The 22,532-nt window shown below is 38.8% G+C and overlaps 3 protein-coding genes across 3 annotated transcripts in view; all 3 read left to right on the top strand.

Moving 5' to 3' along the window:
• Nucleotides 1–580: 580 nt before the first annotated feature.
• rras (RAS related) lies at nucleotides 581–4,659 on the top strand. The gene is made up of 7 exons (XM_056255268.1): nucleotides 581–878; nucleotides 1,188–1,281; nucleotides 1,484–1,571; nucleotides 1,849–1,951; nucleotides 2,615–2,723; nucleotides 2,817–2,935; nucleotides 3,016–4,659. The coding sequence occupies exons 2-7, from the start codon at nucleotides 1,198–1,200 to the stop codon at nucleotides 3,101–3,103; spliced, it is 591 nt and encodes a 196-aa protein (XP_056111243.1). The 5' UTR covers nucleotides 581–878; nucleotides 1,188–1,197; the 3' UTR covers nucleotides 3,104–4,659.
• An 853-nt stretch (nucleotides 4,660–5,512) lies between these two features.
• Nucleotides 5,513–10,679, top strand: prrg2 (proline rich Gla (G-carboxyglutamic acid) 2). Its single transcript, XM_056255267.1, has 7 exons — nucleotides 5,513–5,826; nucleotides 6,281–6,370; nucleotides 9,173–9,336; nucleotides 9,478–9,511; nucleotides 10,103–10,232; nucleotides 10,312–10,452; nucleotides 10,581–10,679. Exons 2-7 carry the CDS (start codon nucleotides 6,286–6,288, stop codon nucleotides 10,621–10,623), a joined length of 597 nt encoding a protein of 198 aa, XP_056111242.1. The 5' UTR covers nucleotides 5,513–5,826; nucleotides 6,281–6,285; the 3' UTR covers nucleotides 10,624–10,679.
• Nucleotides 10,680–11,286: 607 nt separating this feature from the next.
• The window catches only part of prr12b (proline rich 12b), a 28,731-nt gene continuing 17,485 nt past the window's right edge, over nucleotides 11,287–22,532 (top strand). The window contains exon 1 of the mRNA XM_056255235.1: nucleotides 11,287–12,146. Within this exon, the coding sequence (XP_056111210.1) occupies nucleotides 12,064–12,146 (83 nt within the window). The 5' untranslated portion in view covers nucleotides 11,287–12,063. The remainder of the gene's footprint in view (nucleotides 12,147–22,532) is intronic.

Raw genomic sequence — 22,532 nt, 5'->3', positions numbered from 1 at the left:
ATCCACACTGATATTGCCAAGAAATTACACAATATAGCCTACTTTAAGAACAAAGGCAAATGTACAGAATCAGCATATTACATATCACTATGAAATGCACCATTAAATAAATAAATATAAGATACAAAATATTCCATATAGACAAACATAAAGTTTAAATCAGCCTCATTTAAAATCAGCCTCATGACCACAACATATTTCAATAGATTATCACTCCTGTTTTTAACTCTTGCGCTTATTTATATCATTCGAGCTGATTGAATAAAATAAAATAAAAATAAAAAACGGACAATGAATGCAGAATTAACGCTCTGTGTAAAACATCTACCGTAACCCAGACAAGCCAGGCCCTTGGCCAAATATGGGAAAGACGACGCTCGAATTACACATTTATCATAAAGCCTGCCTTCTATTGCGGAAATTCAAGCGAGTAACAGCAGAATAGTTCATCGAATCATTCGTATCAGCCAATTAGAACTCGCCAAGGCTCACCGATTACGAAATGATTCGTGCGATGAGAAAAACAACTATAGAAGCCACGCCCATTTCAGGCGTGCGTATGAGATACACTGAAGACGAAAAAAAAGTTGCCCCTGGTCATGAAAAAAAGCTATCGGAAGCAAGAGAGAGTCCAGAAATCACCAAGAAAAATCCAGAGGGCGGACATTCCTTTAAGCCTGGAATTCGCTGTTTATCTCCATAGCAAGATGGTTTTATCGCTTGTACAAAAGGGAGAGTTTGTCGGCTAAATCTTGCGGATATAGTGTATTAAAGTTGTCAGAGTATTCGCGGGTTGGCAGTGGACTAAGTTGTCTGACTTTCGAGTCGCTAACTTGGCACCAGAAGGCTAATTTACTCAAGGCGGCTGCGGAAGAAAGGTAACGTTAATCGGCGGTCATTGCGCAGACCAGCGCGGCATTTGTTTTATTTCCACTTTAGAGTTATCAATCTGATTCTGCAAATGCTATTGTTTTGTAGATATTGAAACATGGAGCTTTGATTGTGATACATACTGCCCAAATCTGTAACATTGTAGCCTATTGTAGAGGTTTATCAACGATGCCAGGCCTTTTACGGTCTCAAATCTTTATGCTCCGTAGGGCAGTATTATTCCTCTTAAAACCATTTTAGTTGAGTAAGAAGACATTATTAGTATTGTTTAATAACCCAATGTTACATATTTGCAGGAGTTGGACCATGTCAACGGAAGAAAGATATAAGTTGGTGGTCGTGGGCGGTGGAGGTGTGGGGAAAAGCGCCCTCAGTATTCAGTTCATTCAGGTAAGTGTGTATTTTTTAGTACTTTGTATGAAAAATATGTATTTATGTCGCAACATGGGGCCAATACGCGGTGGTAATTATTTCTGTGGGTGTGTTGTAAGAGTTGTGTGACGTTCAGAGTGAAGTGGGCTTTTCTCTGCATGTTCCTTCATGTTAAAGCCCTTGTTTAAGAGTTGGTGAACCAATATGTTTTCTTTTACAGTCGTACTTTGTGTCTGACTATGACCCGACCATTGAAGACTCGTACACTAAAACCTGCACCGTGGATGGAAAGGAGACACGATTAGACAGTATGTTGGTATTAATGTGTTCTTTATAGGAAGGAATGAGTGTTAAAAGCTCCACATGTTTCCTCAGTAGGGAGATTTTTGTCAGAGTTGCATCATTGATGATTAATTGCTGACTACGGTTCCTGCCCAGGTTTTGTTTTGACTTGCTGTCAGTACAACATCATGCCAGCTGTGTTTAAATTTCTAAAATGTGATTTGTTTGTGTGGATCAGCTCATCTTGTATATTCCCCTCTATTTACCTGGGGTATGTTTCGTTTTTGTGTCGTTCACCATTAGTCCTGGACACAGCAGGACAAGAAGAGTTTGGAGCGATGAGAGAGCAGTACATGCGCTCTGGAGAGGGTTTCTTACTGGTGTTTGCTCTTAATGACCGTGGCAGGTAGGTGTTTTCCCGAGTGTGTTTGTGAGCATGAGAGGAAGGCAAATAGATGGTTCCTAACTTCTCTGTGTGACGAGAACAGAGAGTGTGTATGTGTGTGTGTTAAAAATAAAACCACAGAATGTGTTTGTGATGAGAATGAAAGTGCAGGTTATGAGTGTTCATGTCATCAGGTGCAGAGTTGAGCCTCAACAGCTGAACTGAGACTTTCTGTGGCCAGTATAAATGCTGAGGTTTCACAGTGTACAAATTCTTAGGGGCCGTTTACATGACACCGTTTTCAATTAAAAACAGAAAACCGTTTATGCAGTTTGGCCGATCATTTACACAACAACAGCGTTTTGGGGGCCTGAGAACGCGAACTTTTGAAAACAAGTTTCAAAGTGCAAGTTTTTTAAAGCGATAATGTTATTGTCTCTGTGAAAACTACAAAAACATGAATTTGTAAAAAAAATATGTTCAGGAAAATATTTAATGTAATTTATTTTATTTGTTTGTTAATAATAATACCTTTAGGAATTTTAATATTCATTTATTGTAAGTTAAATTTACAGGCTACAATCCAAGAAGAGTTCAATTGTAACGACCTTCTATGAACTCTGTTTTTTTTTTTTTTGTAAAACTTGTTATTCTACTAAAACTTTTGTTGGTTCTCTGTTTCAGTTTTAAAGAAATTCAGAAATTTCACACTCAAATATTGCGGGTGAAGGATCGAGATGACTTTCCCATAGTTCTTGTTGGCAACAAATCAGATCTTGACCAGCAGAGAGAGGTAATGCTTCCGTGTTCCACAGCTGGTTGAATTTTTAATGAAAAATAGGCTACCAATTCATGCCAACCCCCCCCCCCCCCCCCCCCCAAATAGATCTCGAGAGAGGAGGCCATGTCATTTGCCCGAGAAAACAGGATCCCCTATATGGAATCATCAGCTAAGAACCGCCACAATGTGGAAGAAGCCTTCATGGAGGTTGTGCGGGCAATAAGGTATTTGTAATAGAGAATAGCTCTTATGAGATTTACAATGCTGTGGATTATGATGAACTTAGATTACCATCTCTCCTCAGGAAGTTTCAAGAGACGGAGAGTCCGCCACTCCCCGCTAATCACGCGAGAAAGCAGAAGAGTGGTGGCTGTCCCTGCACCCTGCTCTGACTGCCCCTCTGCACTGTTGCCTAGGAGACTGAAGCCCTCACTCTCACGCCTGGTGCCTTATATGTCTACACACAGTGTGTGTGTGTGTGTGTGTGTTTTGTGCATATGTCTGTGTGGCACTGTACGCATCAGTGTTTTAGCGGCTTTTACAGTATGTGTGTATGAATGGTTCCCAAGGAAAAACTAGGCTGTATCAAATGAGAAAGAACCTGATGGAAAGGGGGGCCTTTAGTCTTATTTTGCCCACGTGTTTTATGTAGTGCCTTGTAGAATCATGCTCTTGATTTTAGATTCAAGAACAGTATTTGTTTATTTCCATCATGGTAAAAGGTCGCAGACTGATTTGTGTGCCACGGGAGATTTTTAAAAACATTCATCATGGAGGGGGTGAACAATAGTGACAACGCATTTTTAAACAACCACGTAAGCGATGTGCTGGCAAAACCTTGTGATGGTTCTGGTGTCGCCTGTATGTACAACATACAAATATTGTGTTATTGACTCACAAAGACAAGTCAGAAAGTGTTTTATTGGCCCAGACCCCTGTTCAGCATGTCCTCTCTCGGGGGATTTATTTAGTCAGTGAGACTGCACTGAAATGGCTGCTCTAGTCTACACCTTGCTACCCATCAGTGGCCAGAAATATATTCAGCCAGCTTGTTTTCATTAATCTGTTCCTGATAAAGCAATGTCTGATGACTAAGACATGATGTGGTTTTAATAATTGAGCATTTTTAGTGGAGAAGCAGTGGTGTTCAAATAAGTCCAGTATCTGCAGTGCTAGTATTCATACAAACCAAAGGCTATACTGTATATGTTTGCACACCAGCTTTGTCATCGTGAATAGTTATCTAATGTAGTTTAACACTAAAATGGACAAATCGTGTGGTTTTGGTATGTTTCTTTTTTCGTTTTTTTGTCTTTTTGTAGGTACGTCTATTTGTGCTTATGTGCAGAATAAGACATTCTGTCTCCAGGTTCACGTTATTGTATATGTCGTGCTTCGCTTGTTATTTTTGCACCTTCATTAGTAGACAGTGATGCAAAAGTGATACAGAGGAATTGCCAAATGAATTTACTAGCAAAGCATGATATTAGTCAGTGTTGTGAGGGAGTGATTCACTCTGTCTGTACATAAGTAGAACGGCATAAAAACAAGACTAGGTGCTTTTTCCTTAGTCCCACGATAGCAGTTTCTTATGGTATACTCGACTCTTGAGGGAGTTGCTACACACAATTTACGGCCTTTAATCAAGGGACATGGATTTTTTTTTTTGTGAACTGGGACAGATTCTATTGTAGATCAGGTTTGTCGGCTGCAAATAAGAACAAAGCACTATTTAATTTTGCAATGTTAACAAAATTACACAACATTGTTACATGATGATTCTCAGTCATATAATTTCATGACTTGTCTTAAGTCTGATTATTTCAGTTTTTTTAATTTAAGCTATTTTTCTTGGCTCTGGAGGGAGAACAGACACCATTTATCTTCCAATTTTGTATCTAAATTTAACAATATTCTTTTGTACACAATTAAAATGTTTTTAACCGTTTCATGTAATAATTTGTGGGTGACTGATTTGTTGGAGTGAATCATTATAAAGTATTTGTAACAATTTTCCCATAACGTTTTTGAACACAATTCAGATACTCTGAGCTGGGATATAAGTAAATTAATTTATATAAATAAATTAGGAAATTTAAAGATTAAAGAATTTAATTCTAAACTTAATTTTTCATTAATGTATGATAAGCTGTATTGATATACTATTGCATTTATACACCAAATAAGGTATTTATTTAATTTTACTTTTTTTTTTTTTTTACTTCCTTCTAACTATGTTATTCATCTCGGTTCTCATATGTCTCTCAATTCTTATTGGACCATAACGATCGAATAAGAGAACTACCCTGCGCATTACAAGCAATTGTTGCAAATGATTCCCACATGTGAGGATAGGGGAAATTATAATCGCTGGGAGGGAATAAACCGCAAGGCGAGATTCAGAATCTGGAGAAATATTAGCATGACTTGAAAATTTAAACGTGGTGACGTTGTAAATGCACAGATAGATATTCCTTTGTTTTAAAGCGATAATATAAAACGAATCACGTGTATAGGACTGACTTTCATAAATGTATTAAAAGATGCTCTCAGGTCGGCTCCTGCAAAGAAGAGGCCCATTCATAACTATCATTGAAAAGAACGGTTGATCCAATCAAGACGCAATGGACTGTTGAAACCGGAAGCTGTTCAAGGTGGGAATTTTTTGTTGTTGTTTTAAAGACAGGTGAAGGTTACATTTTCAACATTGAACTAACGTTAACGTTACGATATGTACATCAGTGTTAGACACAGCACTAAAACTTACTAATACTATTTTCTGGAATTGGGTGATCAAAGCACCTTTGTTTATTGAGATGTGCAGGTAGGTCACCGAAACTTTGTCACATCCCACTGCCACTCCTATAAGCGCTCGAGGCCGTGATATGTTGTCAAACTGGTATGTCTCGTGATGACTTGTGTTTTCGCTGTGAATGAAACACACAGGTGAATATGGAAGTAGTTTAATCAAAACCCGCGAATATGTGAATTCTTTGTGTTTATATTGTTAATCTAGCTATAATAATTTACAGCACCAAGAAAGGAAATCTGTGGGGAAATCTGAAAGTGTTTTCCTTATAAAGTTTCCTTGTACGGAGCACAACATAGTGTAAAGGTAAGCGGGCGGTTTCCTATAGTTTTACTTTCTTTTCTACTTTCTGTCCTGCGTTTTAAGGTACCGTTTTCAAAATGGATATGCACTTTTTAGTTAATCAACTTAAATATACAAAAATAAGTATTCCCTCGTGTTGCCACAATTTTGTAAATGTATTATCAATGTGATTTTAGTTGAACGGTTTGAAAATACGATGTTAAACGGATGTTTAATGTGTATGCCTCTTTTTTCTTAATATATATGTGTATATTATATATTAATATAGGCCTATTTATATAATAATATTAATATTTGCTTTTGGATAAGTGCAATGACCGATAGAGGACGACATTGTAAGCTTTTTCTGGAGAATATTTTGTGACGCATTCTTTATGGTTATATATGCATAGGTCCATAAAGCATTATCAAAACCTGTTAAACGTTGTAATATTCTTTAAAATGTTCTTTCGAACAGGTACAATGCTGGGGTTTCAAGCAATATATTTCAGCTTGCTATCCCTGCTGCATCTTGTTTGGGGCAGAGTAATCTACAATGGAAATGATGGTAATAATGAAAAGCAAAACACTTTTTTTAATTGCCAGTGTGGGACATTTTTGGTTTATCTTTTGTTGTTGCTAATCCATTAGTACTATGGTGTGTTTTTGTTGGCTCTCCATGCATTCGTGCATGATATCAAGATTTATGATATCAAACCTTATTTGCATTACACACTTTAGTTGTATTACAAACATTGGTAATTGTTTCATACCCAGAATTCAACATCATTTTTCACTACATATACACTCACCTAAAGGATTATTAGGAACACCTGTTCAATTTCTCATTAATGCAATTATCTAATCAACCAATCACATGGCAGTTCCTTCAATCCATTTAGGGTGTGTGTTCCTGGTCAAGACAATGGCCCTGTCCCAATACCCACACTACGCCCTAAGGTCTTCCTTGAAGTGGACAATTGTTGAAAGTGCACTTAGCGGAGTAAGTGCTCAAGGGCCCGAAGCTGTGAAGAGCCGAATTGGGACAGTTTTGCACACGTCATCTACGTCACTTCTGTTGTGATCAGGGGAGCAAACACCGTTCATTTGGCTAATGTGTGTGCTGCTTATAATAGCTGTAACATGACACAATCCTTTGAATGAAAGGAAAATACATAAAAAGGATTTTTTTACTCTTAGCTACCAACCTTTCTGTTAATGTTATTAATATTAAAAAAGTTTTTGGCTAAGATAAATTGTGATTGAGGTTTACCTGAGCTTATACTGCCTCACCGTATTCACAGCGATTCGAAATGCAATTTTAATTATGTTATTATGGAAATTGATATATGAAATTCTTCCCATACATGAAAAAATACATGACGTGTTGGTGATATATTATAAGCTATATATTAAAATAGTCTTACATAGGCTATATGAAATAAAATGACACAACCCTGTCTCTTTGTTAAATTTCAGTTTTATTGATCAATAATAGCCATTATTAAAGTATAAGTAGCCTAAAAAGGATAAGAAGCTATATAAGTCAAGAAATAAAGCAAGTTAAAAGATTCAGTCAAACATAAGTCAACAGACTAACGTTACAACGTTACAGTTAAATAGCCTAAATATATAAAGTTATGAAACTTCACTTTGCCCTCAGCCAAAACGATTGGCCAGGGAACAAATCACATTAATAAGACCAAAGATCGCCCGTTAGATATACACAAGCCGATTTATAGCTCATGTTTAACCACTAGACACAGAGCCCGCGGGAAACGTCAGAATGACTAGCCGAGGTAAGGCTGTTCCAGGCGGGGTACATGAGCGCCCGGTGATCACCTGGAACTCCGAAAACGTCAGATCAAATTTTTAAATAGGTGCGGCCTTGAAAAACACTTCACCACATCGGCTTCCTTTATCTTCGGAGTTTCCGCTCACGAACAGCACCATAGCAATTGTTCTCCCCCATTGGTTAGCTGTGCGAAACGTCACAACACTACAAGGATTCTGGGTAATATCCCATAGCAAAGTGAGGTCTGATGCGCACTTGCGAAAGGGGTGCATTAAGTGCCCTTATGATCACCCCTGGAGAACACTATTAGAGGATCGGGACACCATACAGTCCTGCACCCCTTAGCGAAAACGCGCATTGAGGGCACAAGGGCGCAAGTGCAGATATTGGGACAGGGCCAATCTCCTGAACTCAAAACTGAATGTCAGAATGGGAAAGAAAGGTAATTTAAGCAATTTTGAGCTTGGCATGGTTGTTGGTTCCAGACGGGCTGGTCTGAGTATTTCACAATCTGCTCAGTTACTGGGATTTTCACGCACAACCATTTCTAGGGTTTACAAAGAATGGTGTGAAAAGGGAAAAACAGCAGTCCTGTGGGCGAAAATGCCTTGTTGATGCTAGAGGTCAGAGGAGATGGGCCGACTGATTCAAGCTGATAGAAGAGCAACTTTGACTGAAATAACCACTCGTTACAACCGAGGTATGCAGCAAAGCATTTGTGAAGCCACAACACGCACAACTTTGAGGCGGATGGGCTACACCAGCAGAAGACTCCACCGGATACCACTCATCTCCACTACAAATAGGAAAAAGAGGCTGCAATTTGCAAGAGCTCACCAAAATTGGACAGTTGAAGACTGGAAAAATGTTGCCTGATCTGATGAGTCTCGATTTCTGTTGAGGCATTCAGATGGTAGAGTCAGAATTTGGCGTAAACAGAATGAGAATATGGATTCATCATGCCTTGTTACCACTGTGCAGGCTGGTGGTGGTGGTGTAAAGGTGTGGGGGATGTTTTCTTGGCACACTTTAGGCCGCTTAGTGCCAATTGGGCATCGTTTAAATGCCACGGCCTACCTGAGCATTGTTTCTGACCATGTCCATCCCTTTATGGCCACCATGTACCTATCCTCTGATGGCTACTTCCACCATGTCACAAAGCTCGAATCATTTCAAATTGGTTTCTTGAACATGACAATGAGTTCACTGTACTAAAATGGCCCCCACAGTCACCAGATCTCAACCCAATAGAGCATCTTTGGGATGTGGTGGAACGGGAGCTTCGTGCCCTGGATGTGCATCCCACAAATCTCCATCAACTGCAAGATGCTATCCTATCAATATGGGCCAACATTTCTACAGAATGCTTTCAGCACCTTGTTGAATCAATGCCACGTAGAATTAAGGCAGTTCTGAAGGCGAAAGGGGGTCAAACACAGTATTAGTATGGTGTTCCTAATAATCCTTTAGGTGAGTGTATTGTATGATTAGCTGCCATTTATTACCCTTCGTATGTATTGCGCTGTTCCTTCTGTCTGTTACAAGTTATGCTTTGTATTCTCTTGTGTTCTTCAGTGTTCCTAGATGAGAAGTCAGCAGGTTCATTTATCTCCCGTAAACTGTTGAAAAACAGTTGGGATTTTGAGGCAGTGGTGCCTGGCAATATAGAGAGAGAATGCAAGGAGGAAATATGCTCATATGAAGAGGCCAGAGAGGTGTTTGAAGATGACAAACTAACAGTAAGAAAAAGAGTATACTCATTTTATACACTATAGGGAATGTCAACACAAAGGAATCATGTTATAGCCAAAACTACAAGATGAGGTGAAAAAAATGGTTTATGTAAGTCATTTGACACTGTCTGTTTTGTTTTCCAACAGGCCAGTTTTTGGGAAACCTATAGCAACAGTCATGGTAAGGCTGATTTTCTTAAAGGGACACTCCACCCAAAAATGTCATCATTTACTCACCCTCAAGTTGTTGCAAACCTGTATGAGTTTCTTTCTTCTGCTGAACACAAAGGAAGATATTTTGAAAAACGATTGGAACCAAACAGTTGTTTGGCACCATTAACTTCCATATTAGAAAAAAAAATACTAGGGAAGTCAATGGTACCCCACAACTGATTGGTTCCAATCGTTCTTCAAAATATCTTCCTTTGTGTTCAGCAGCAGAAAGAAACTCATACAGGTTTGCAACAACTTGAGGGTGAGTAAATGATGACAGAATTTTTGGGTGGAGTATCCCTAGTTTAAGGGAATGTATTTGATATTTTATAGATGGTTGTAAATATGCACATCCAACAGTTGGATTCAATTTTCAAATAAATTATAAATCTTATTATTAGTCTGACAGCACCAAAGTAAGCAGCCTTGTCTATCATCATAGTGTAAGCAAATGCAACCTACAAATAGTATTTTATTGACCAATATTTTATCCTAATGGGATAAACAATTAAAATGTGTATTTGTTGAGAATAATGAACTGATTGGTTGATTTCCACAGAGACTTTGCACCCACTCGATGTGTCTGGTTTGGTAGCTGGCATTGTGGCTATTGTAATAACAGCGATTATAGTCACTGTGCTGGGCATTTATTGCTACAAGAACCGAGGCAAAAATGCAAGAGGGGGAAGGTAAGTGCATGCTGTTATTACCACTGCGATATGCCTTTTATGTGGCAATATCACTCTAATGGATCCTGCATCTCAACAGTGTTCCTGTGCATATGGGAGTGGATGGCCTGCCAGTACCTGAATCTGTGCCCTTGTCTATTGTGGCTCCGGGTCTCCCCTCGTACAATGAGGCTCTGACTCACAGTGGCCAGCACGATGCCCCCCCACCGCCATACTCTGGGTAAGAACTCTGAATGGTTTGTTTGCATATGTGCATCACATTCAAAAGTGATGCACTATCTGCTATAAAATTAGTTTGTGCTGCATTTTCAAAATATGTTTTAAAATATGCATCTCTGCTCTTTACAGGGGAAGTCCACCCGAGCCGACAGAAACTCCAGATGAGGAATGACAAAGACACGATGTGTTTTTTTCACAAAAAATGTGTTGTTGTTTTTGGGGTGGGGTGGGGTGGGGTGGGGGTGATGTATGGTTTTACCAGTGAAAAAGGGACATTTTTGGGGTCTGCAAGTTGGTGGTCATGTGTCACAGAGAAAGAAATGACTGTCAGCTGCAAAGTGTAATTTCAGTCACTAATTAGGTAATTTATTATACTTGTGCTACATGTTCAGCAGTTAACTTTTATTATTATTATTATTTTGCTACTATCGCCAAAGGACAGAGTTGTATTGTAAGCACACTCAATATTTTCATAAATCAGGTTTGTTTAAAAAATGTAAAGCGTTTTCATGGTCCTGTTAAATTGAATTTAATTGTCATTATTAATAAAATGAAAAATGTAGACCAACTTGAATTTGATAATTCGACTGTGCAACAACGCGCGTGACTTAAATCGATTCAGTATTGGCAATTATTGGCTGTTCTCAATCATCATCGCCTCTTTCAGAGTATCAGAGGAGAGCATCCAAGTCTCAAGACTCAGTAGTGCCTCTATCTGTGCTGTAACAAGGCGGCAGTACGCACGAGACTTCCAGACAGACTGCGTATGTGAGAGTGTGACAAGCGAGTCGGGTGGGGGGATATGTTTGTGTGTGTGTGTGTGTGTGCGCGCGCGCGAGCCTGTTAGTCCACTCTTGAAAATGGCGTCTTTTTGCCTAAATACCTGAAAATAGCGATTTTAATCCCAGGCATTGTAACTTTTATGTGAGGTTTAAAGCATTATACTAGCCTCTTGTATGGCTCATGTACATTTTGCGGATTTAAATGAACCTATTCACAACAAGCCATATTGTTTCTGACGAAGAGCCTCCATCCCGGTGAGGAAAGGAATTTACATCCATGATGTAAATATTTGGGGCGCAACAGCTGAATTAAAAACGCGCAGTCGGTAGACTACTATTTTTAGATACCTACTATCTCACCTTTTTGTGGCAATGCAGTACACGAACAACTGAAATAGGGTACAATCAGCACGTGTCGTATGTCTCGTGGGTGTAACAAGCAATGGCATCAGAATTCGACATGCAGAGCATCAGCCGCGTTTGCTGTTTCTGCTAAGAAGGACAATAGGCAAGCATCGAGATATATAAGAGGGCAAAAGAGGGGAGGGGAGGAAGAAACCGGATTTTTTGTGGTGGCGGTGGTTGGTGTAATACTTCACCCGCCTCCCCTCTGTATCCTCCATCTCCCCCTCCTCCTTCTCCTCCCTCCATTCCTCTCCCCCTCTGTGCTGGTCCTATTCTTGAGGACTTGTTTGTGAAACAGGATTGATAAACAGACACTGAGCGCAGAGGAAAGGACACGGGGAGAGATAGTGTGTTAGAATTTAGGAAATACCTCCCTCCCCTTCCCCCCGTCTATCTCTCCATCTTCATCCCTTGTCTCTTCTTTAATGGATAGAAATTATCCTGGCACAGGATTCGGTGATCTGGGCGCTGGAACGGGATGGAGTTACGAGAGATCGGCGAAGGCAAGGTAAGGCGCCTGTGCAAGTACACTTCCATGCACTGGATGCATAAATATGCTTAGCTGGCTGTAACAATGCCCATGCCGACGGACGCAATACATGTTCCCACTCTCTCTCGCTCCCAGTGCTATGTTCATTCACTTGCATGCATTATATTGTCGCTGGGTCCACGTACAGCCATCAGTATTGTCATTTCTGAGGGAGGAGGGGGTGTCTCGAAAATGCAAGGAATGCGATTGAGAGTTAATGCGTGATACGGAAGGTAGACTGAGACAGAAAAGGGGGAGAGGGGCGAAAAGAGGGGGGATGGGATGATGTTGCTAGCTAGCTTGCTAGCGTATTATCAAAAATGAAAAGAAAAAAAATCAAGCCTTCTGCCTTGGAGGCGCACCAAACCGGACATTGCATGCCGAACTTATACGCTAATTCAGAGTAGTAATGCGTGGCACAAAATGCACGTTGACAAAGCGTTATTTTGGAGGCAACCGATTACAAGCAATCACATAACGTTATATTTGGGAATGAAATGGTTGCTAGCTAACGTTACTGTATGCAGCTTATCCCTGTAGCCAACGTATTTGTGTAAAATTATTCACGAAAAATACCTTTTGTGTTAAACGGGTAAAAAAATGGATACATATTTATCTGAACGGGAAAAATAACAGAAGTGAAGTTCCTTACAGTCAACATACATTATTCAGTTAGGCTACACATGTCACAAGACTGACTGCAGCTATATTAAACGCCATGTGAACCGCTACTAACTCATTATTACTCTCCGACATTGCATAATTAAAAACAACAACAACCCAAACTTTCCATAGCCTGTTTAGTATCGTTATTATCTAGGAAAAAATACCATCTCTGTCGTTGAGGATACTGTCGTTTTAGTAGTCACTTGGCAACGTACCAGAATTGTGTGTAAGTTAGTGTTCCTTAGTGAAATTACAGCGTGACCGACCGAGACTTGCACACTGTAAACATAAACGTAAGACGCACTGCAAACGTATTTGCAGCCACATAGGTTTCACAAACAGAAAATGTGACCGATAAAAACTTAATGGATGAGATATTTAAATATCCACAGCAACGTGGATTGGGGGAAACTTGAATAAAATGATCTGACAAGGTAACGTTATCAACATGTTTAGTTTTACATCTGACTAGCCATTGATTCTGTAGTAAAAATAGGCTTGCTCGAAACGGTTGATACTTTTAGGAAATGCTACATTATAATATTAAAACAGTGGTGATATTGTCATTAGCTGTGTCCGAAACCGCTCACTCGTTATCGTTAACTCATTCAATAAACCCATAGTGTATGGCATTTGAGTGCACTATATCTGCTAGGAGTGAATGTCCGACACCCTATATAGTGCACTATATAGTGGATAGGGAGCGATTTCAGACACAGCTAATGTCATACCTGAAAACGGGACTATTACAGTGCCGTGCTTTTCGCTGTTTTAGTCGTTCAACCGTGTTCCACTATTTTCGCGGCCTACTTACAGTTCACTTCAGGCACCCGGCTACGTGCGTTATCAGTCGCCGTGACAACCAAATCAATCTTAGCTGCGTACAGATCCCGCGTGCAATCATTCTGGGTGGCTTTACTGTCTCGCGTAAAGTGAAGTGTTAAGAAATTTGAATTATGATAATGTTGGTGAATTCTGTGCTTCAGTGGACTCTGCTAAGGGAATTATTATGATTAAAAAAGCATTCATCATTGTAGGTTGCATTTTCTTTTTTTATTTACACAAATGTGTCAAGAAGTCTTATCATTTGTGCATTATTGTAACACTATTGGAGTGGGTCCTTTTTCTTACATGAAAAGACAACAATAGGGCTATTCTTTTGGGCAACCATCCCCAAATGCATGGAAACCTCGTTTATGTGTATGTACAAGGAATTCCATTCAGACTAAGATCACACATGCTGTGTTGTAGTTTGAGTTTTTGTAACAGGTAGCATAAACCCAGACTGCAACCCAGTATCCCTGGCTGACTCTTAGTCCTAGCAAGTCAGTAAAGGAATTTCTCTATTTTCTTTTATTCTTTAATATTGTGTTTCTGACTCAAGAACATCTCTGTAGACTCATAGGCAGATTGATAGAATCCAGAATCTTAATGAGTTCAGGCTTATGATGATGGACAAGCTTCAGTAGTGCTGCTGCTGCAGAGCCTGAAAGCATCAACTGGATACAATGAAATGAATTATTCTATTCCCAATATTCTCTCTTCTAGTTTACTGTTTTTGAATGAATATTAGATGGTAAGACCGCCACTTTAGGTCTTTGGAAACATAGCCATTATGCAATGATGAAACACCAAGAAGAGTTCAATTAGCATAGAATGAAACAAAATTACACTGGGGTCTGTGTAGGACACCACATTCAGCAATATTGATTCTTGTAATAAGAAATGTTGTTGCATGTGTTAATATTAAATGAGAATAAACAGATACAATTCTACAATTGTTGCCTGACGGGACTTTTGCAGAATGCATTTTGGTTATGAAGCCAACAAAGGCATTCTACTCCATGATGGTAAGGTTCACCAGGCCTTTTTTGGGCTGTGTACATCCACCACACACCTCTGCACGGATCTAATGGAGATTAATGGCCATGACTGAGTTCCCCATCAGGCTGCAAACATTTTGCACCTGTTTGGGGGGACTGTGTTGAGTTGGTGCCTATATAATTAGGAGCAGTCTTGTACAGTGGATTCAATCAAGCTTTCTAATTTAACCCTTTGTGTTTAGTTTTTTTCTTTTCTTGTTCCTTCCATTGTTTATTTATTTTTCATGTTTCCTCTCTTTCCCTGTTATTCTTTTTCCCTCCATTGTCAAATTATGGTTAATCAGCTCAAGAACAGGCACAATAGCAGGAGGTGAGACGTTTATCAGGATGAATTGATTGACTGAAGGTGTAAGCCAGCCAGCATAATGAAAAAAGTGAGAGAGGAGAGTTTGAGAGGATGAAATTATTGGATCTGGAGTATTTATAGTGTGGTCCAAATGTATACAAATTACATTTTTATATAGCTAAATACCATAATATTTACACAGAAAATGTTTGTGACATTGGCTGTGGGAACGGTTACGTTATAAAGATTTCCTTTATCATAGTTACATGATCATCAGGTTTTGCACAAACTTTTGCTCAATCCTGCTGAAACAGTTGGCATGAAACAGAAATGGGATTTTGTTCCCTGTTGTGATGTGTATATATGTGAGTGAAATGGCTTATGGAATGAGAGAAAATGTTGGGTGGGACTTGATTTTGCCTATCACTAATTGATTGGATTTTTGGATTGTGAGTGACTGGTTGCTGGAGGTTGGAATTAATGCTCAGCCCTGATGGCTCAGGGGAAGGGTGAAGTTTATGTTTTAGATGAAAGATTGTGAGGACACATTAATTAATAGTAATTAGAATAATAATTTACATGGATAAATCATTTATAATAAACCTAGCAATATTCCATAAAAAAAAGTCCCTTTTATGCTTTAACCCCTTAACTGTCACCCCCACTTTTGGGCATTTACATGAAAATGCAGTATACAAACTTAAACAGCTGTAATTCATGAATGCTTTGGAATACAGACATAAGGTTGGTCTTTTTTGAAAGAAGACACCTGGCAAATTATTGTTGATGTGGAATAATTTAAAAATATTAATGTTTCTAAAAGTTATTAAAGTTTAAGTTTATTGTTATGAAATGTTGCTGTAATATTTGTTTTATTATATTAATTATATATATATTAATAAATATATGTTTCAGCCTAAAAATGCTAAAAATTAAAAGCTACAAGTCTAACAGAATTGTGTTTAAAATTTCAGCTTGATATTTTAACAATTGAGGTTTCTGTGAGACTTTTAGTTGACACACCACAAATGGCCACTAGGAGACACCCTTGTTCATTGATGATTCCCAAAGGTCACTTAGTTGCTTGAAGTGACATCTGACAGCACAAACACACACACACACACACTCAGAGAGCTAGATACATTTCTTTTTTACTTTTATCCAAACTTTTCACACACATTTTTACTTTTCTATACAAATTGTAACTGAAACATGAATAAGACTAGTAAATAATGAAAGAAAAGAATAATGAAATAAAAATACTGGAAAAATAAATATCAAACTTTTTCCAATTTTTCAACTATTTACAAACTTTTTACAACTATATACAATTTTACACAACTTTTGAACACTACAATCTATTTACATCATGCCAGTAATTGAAGCAATCTCGTGTTGCTAGGAAACAGAAGTAGGATGCACATCCCTGGCAGAACACAGGCGTTTTCCGATGGCACACTTGGCATCTTCGCCTGGGGTCATCACTTTTATTTGTCATGTAAATTGGCCTGTGGCAGGCATGGCCTGAAGGTTCTCCTGTCACCTGAGGTGCTGGAGCAGGAGGAGCTGGAGGAGCTGGAGGAGCAGGCTCACTTGGAGGCATCCAGTCTGCAAGCTCCATGACCAAATCCTCACGGAATTCCCTCTGTGATTTTGCTCTTCGGTTATGAGCAGCAGCCAACTGCTGGTGCAGGATGAAGGCATTTACCACTGCGATGTCTACAAAGTGGAAGAAGATCGAGCGGTACCACTTCCTGGTCTTTCGGAGTACTTTGTAGTACCCGACAAGGGCATCAGAAAGATCAACTCCTCCCATAAACCTGTGCGGAAAAAAATAGAATAGTCTACATTTCAAATCTAAATGCAAATGTAACTAATAAAATATGAACTCATTTGCACAATTTTTGTACACAACACCACTGAATAAATTCAACTCACTTGTTATAGTCATGTACTGCAGTAGGTATAGGTACCGTGAGTTCTGTCCATCCTCCAGCTCTCGCCTTCACCCTCCTCCGTACAGTGTGATCTCCATCTGCTGAATGGAAGGAGGAGCACATGAGCACCTCCCTGGTGTCCTTCCATTCAACAAAGAGGAGCCTGTTGTCACGGATCCACCGCATACTCCCACGGGGAGCATTTCTGGGCAACTTGTTTTCCGTAGTTTTTGGGAAGCCCACCCGGTTGCTCCGAATGGTCCCACAGGCCCAGATGCCCTTCTGGAGGAGGTCATTGAAAAGTGATGGGCTGGTGTAGAAATTGTCTACAAACAGCTTGTAGCCGGTTCCCAGCATCCTCTCATCCACCAGCGCCATCACGGATTCATAACTTAGCCCCTTACTTGTTCCATTTTGAGCTTCAGGAGATTTCCCTTCATAAATAAAAAAATCCCATGTGTAGCCATGGGCTGAATCAGCCAAAACGAAAAGTTTGTACCCCCACTTCGTTGGCTTCTCTTTTTGGTACTGTTTCAGCCCAATTCTTGCTTTGGATGCTACCATCCTCTCATCTACGGCGATATTTTGATGAGGGTGAAAATAGCTCTTGCAGGCATCTCTTATTTCCTGGTATACCGGCTTCAATTTGCCCAGGCGATCATAGGCCGGAGTCCCCTTCATTTTCGCATTCTCAGCATCCATCTTAGGATCGCTGAGATGCAGTGCCCCTGAAATGGCCTGAAATTTCCTGCCAGACATGACAGTGGCAGGAAAGCCAAATTTGTATAGCCTGGACCCACTCCAGTAATTCGAAATTTGTGGTACTTTTACCAGACCCATGTAGATGACCACTGACATGTAAGCGTAGAGATCCTTTAGGGACATGTCCTGCCATGGCTTCCTGGTTGTGTCTTGGTGCTCGGCTGCATAAGCATTTGAGTTTCGGATTATCGTCTGACACACCGTAGAAGAAAAAAACTGCCGAAACAGTTCCAGAGCGCTGTATATCTCGGTAGTTAGAAGCTGAGGGCCAGGAGTTCGAGCTGGTCGAAACACAACCTCAGGTGGTGGGATGTCAGGTTCATCTGAGCCGTGCCATCTTGCCTCAGTCGTACCTGAAGAAACAGCAGGTTGAGTACCTCTCCCTCTTCCTCTGCTTTGCCCTCTTCCTCTGCTTTGCCCTCTTCCTCTGCTTTGCCCTCTTCCTCTGCTTTGCCCTCTTCCTCTGCTTTGCCCTCTTCCTCTGCTTTGCCCTCTTCCTCTGCCTCTCTTTCTGCCTTCTTCACTAAACCCACTGAACATAGATGTAGCTGATGCGGATGAGGTTGAAGATTCAGACAAGTCATCACCATCATCATCCGAATACCTATTGCAACAATACAGTACAAACTGAATATAGCATAAAACTTACATATTATGTGCAGCATTACAAACTGAATATAGTAAAAACTAATATGGTACATACAACAAAATAGTACAAATTGAATAAAGCATTCAACTAATATGGTACATGCAACAATATAGTACAAACTGAATAAAGCATAAACCTAACATAGTACATACATGCATAATTCAATTATATATAGATATAAATGTATAATTATCATACAATTATATGTTTACATCATATTTACATATAACCCAGTAAAATTAGTAAAGAATGTGAAATAGAATAGAAGAAAAAAAATCACTCACCGTTCTAGGGTTGAATCGGACATTTCTTCTGGCAAAAGCACGTCTGGTTCATCATCACTTGAATGATGATTTGGCTCATCATTGCTTGAAGGATGATTTTGCTCATCATCACTTGACGACATAAAAAGCTCTTCAACCACTTCTAGCAGTGTAAAACGCTTTTTAGGCCTCTGTGGATCCATCTTGTGAGTGTGGCAGTGGAGAATGAGAGTGCAGTTTGTGTGCTCCTGCTTTCTGCTCTGCACGTTTATAAACATTCAGCAGCATTTCAAAACAGGTGGTTGATTGTGATTGGCACGTGTTCGCAATTAGACCTAAACAAAGTTTCTATTGGATAACACTGGTGCTTTCAAAGAGGTGATTTGCCAACTGATATGCTGAAAGCAAAGGAGCCTTAGTAACAGGTATGACAGCTCTGTTTGGCTACTGAGACTGTCTTACCTTGCTGTTATTGGACATAACATTGATTGTGAAGGTGGGCTGTTGCTGGTCAGAAGACTCTACCAATATAGCAATTAGTATATTGTTGCAAATCAACACACACAAAAAATATTTTATTACAAAATGAACATTATAAGTATAACTATATATACTAACATTATTCTCATCCAAGACAATATACATGAACTATGAATATATAGATGGATATTCTCTATTTTTATAATATTATTTTATCAATTGTAATGAACAAAAACTAGAATGTATGTTTTATTATGAAATTTTAGCATAAAAACAGAAGTTTCAATGATTAAAAGTGGGTGCATCGACTTTTTGTCACAAAGGTCAGAGCTCCTGTTATGATGCAGATTTTTTGAGGTGCACTCTTGTCATAAATTCATAAATTACTCTTCCTACATACTTTGTAACACAAAACAGGGGTAGAATAACTATTTAGAAGTCTTAGACCTTTCCAACGATATATAATTTGTCATAATTAGATTAGGATTTAATAGAAATATAGTGAAGTAAAGTTAGGCGTCCCGCTAGCGGGACGGTGACAGTTAAGGGGTTAAAGTCACCATTTGATTGATTGATTGATATCTTTATTTTGAATAATAATAAGATAAATTATAAATAAAAGATAAAGCAAATAAGAAATAATGCATGTACGTTTAACTTCTCACTCAATGTTGATGTAATTTGCAATTAAATCATGTTTAATTCAAAAAGCAAAATAGGTGCTCTAAGTTGTCTAATAATTTTCGACCCCACTGTATGTAAGATGTCCCATACCTAATTCTTCTGAAGTGCATCATCTATTCCCTGATCGTCTCTGAGCTGCCTCTTTGGGATTAAGAGCCAATTGTTGTCTAATTCTCGGTTGCATCACCTACAAATCACACTGCTTCCTATGGTTGCACAGAATAATTATTTTATGTACATACTCACAATTGAAGAGAGAGTACAGATTATATGGTGTATTAATTATTTAAGATAAGACATTCAGGTGCAGGAGAAACGTCTGCCTGTCAGAGCACATCAGGGCACATCATGTTTTTTTTTAAAGATTGTTCATATCCAGTTCATAACTTCAACATATTAATAACTTCTTTTTTCAAAGTTCTTTTTGCTGGTGTCATGACGTGTCATTTTTGCATGGTACTATGATTTTTGTTTTTAAAGCAGTGACTCGGCTCATCTACGATGCTTGCCTTGTTCTGGATAACCTGAAACAAATCCACAAAAGAATCAGTATCAACAGAAGCAGCAATGTATCAAAACATCATAAGGGTACTTTCATCACGGCACTGTATATTGTGTATTATGCCAGAGGTGGAATCAGTGAAGCATTTGGCAGCAAAAATGTGTGCTCTCACTCATACATTTAAATGTTTAACCCAGTTCATTAGAGCTTTTATCCAGTTAATTACACAAGTCTTGTGCTTACTAAGATGAGGGTGTTTTTAAAAGAGATGGACATGCTCCCAGATGGAACCCCCTCAGGATGGACATCAGTTGTCTTTGTCACATTTATTAAGGTATTTTGGGAGACACAAGTATTGCAGTGACTATATTGAGACCAGGAGTCTATTTAATGGAGAATGACAATATAAATCGATTCTTGCATCCTATCTGGATTGAATTGTGAAGTATTTAATGAGAGACTGTGCATACAGATGGTACATATTTATTTAGGTAATTCTTGAATGCTACACTACAAGATTTGAAAAAGGTCTTTCTTTAATAGGATTTAAAATAGATTTTCTGGTCCACTCTACCGCTTCTGTTGAATGACACCCACCCCCTCACCACGCGCTCACTCAGTATGTGGTGTCTGTGGCTTCCCACTCTGGTCTCAAAGTGAGAGGGATCTAGACTAACTGAGCTGTACTCACACTAAGAGTCTGTTGAGGATGGAAGGGAGGGGGTTACCAAGGCAATTCAGTCAGTGGAGAGCTTTTATCAATGAGCGCTCTGTCTCTTACCTCAGCAACATCCTAACCGCCATTGTCAACTGAACTGGCCACTCTCTATGAAAGAGAACAACAGAGACAGTCTGCAAAGACTGCAAAAGACAGTTGATTGGCTGGCAACAGGCAGAGTGGCCAATCAGAATTCTGAGCTGCACGTCATGAAGCATAGCAGTGGTAAAAGGTACAAAAATAATTTAGAAAATGATCTTGTTTTGTATTTCAAGACTTGCATATTGATGAGACAGCATATTTGCCTTATTTATAGAGTAGACAATATTGAGAACACTGTTTTATATGGTGTGATGATTGTTGTTGATAATTTGGCAAAATCAGATCCTGCAAGCTTTTAGGGAGAGGGAGGATATGGAAGTGAGTAGGCTGATTAAAGAGCTAATCTTTGTGTGGGGCGATAGTGTGAGAGGGATAATGCCAAGCTGGGTCAACTGATACTCTATACGGAGATTTAGTATGAGTCCAGAGCCCAACAGACTTTTTCACTGCCCGAAGAGAGGGGGAACAGTCAAATCTGTCCCAATGTCGCACAGGAGATTTTCGATACAATACAATAAGTTATTGTTTGGTTAGTTCTCCAAAATTACATGTAAATGAAGAAAACATGAGGGGCTTGATCATGTTTGATCAAGTTTGAAAAAGACTGCAGCAAAAGTGATGTCATAGATTGTATATTAATTTGGCTTATTAGATAATTAAATAATTAGTGATTAATTAGATAAATAGTTTAGTACAATTTAATAATTAAACCCTTTATTTTATAATGTATGAGATATTGATCAAAATGCCTATTAAATGAAGAATGTGTTTTTAAGAACCAAATCAATGACATTTGCAAAATTATTTCCATGTACTTTCTTATTTTCTCTGCATCCTTATTATATCTGTCTAATACTGGAGAGATTAAACGTGTATGATTAACAATATATAGTTATTACAAAATTAACAATAATATTATACTGTTATTTTATTATTATGCAAAATTATGAATATTAATGTTTGTATAATTTAACCATAGAAAATGACCTTTTATTTACAGTTTTGTCTCGAATTGATTCCATTCAATTTTATTGATTTATTCAAAAATTAGACCATAAAGTGTTATAATGTTCAATTTAAAATACTAAATGAATTTTTTGGGGGGGAAAAACATAGAAATGTTTAAAGGGATACTCCACCCAAAAATGAAAATTCTGTCATCATTTACTCACCCTCAAGTTGTTGCAAACCTGTATGAGTTTCTTTCTTCTGCTGAACACAAAGGAAGATATTTTGAAGAACGATTGGAACCAAACAGTTGTTTGGCATTGGCACCATTAACTTCCATAGTAGAAAAAAAACTATGGAAGTCAATGGTGCCCCACAACTGTTTGGTTCCAATTGTTCTTCAAAATATCTTCCTTTGTGTTCAGCAGAAGAAAGAAACTCATACAGGTTTGCAACAACTTGAGGGTGATTAAATGATGACAGAA

This window comes from Rhinichthys klamathensis, unplaced genomic scaffold (genome assembly GCF_029890125.1).
Source record: "Rhinichthys klamathensis goyatoka isolate OS25496 unplaced genomic scaffold, OSU_Roscu_1.1 h1tg000119l_1, whole genome shotgun sequence".
Classification (NCBI taxonomy): Eukaryota; Metazoa; Chordata; class Actinopteri; order Cypriniformes; family Leuciscidae; genus Rhinichthys; species Rhinichthys klamathensis.
Note: the sequence above shows the minus strand (reverse complement) of the source record. Positions and strands in the feature narration are given on the sequence as shown.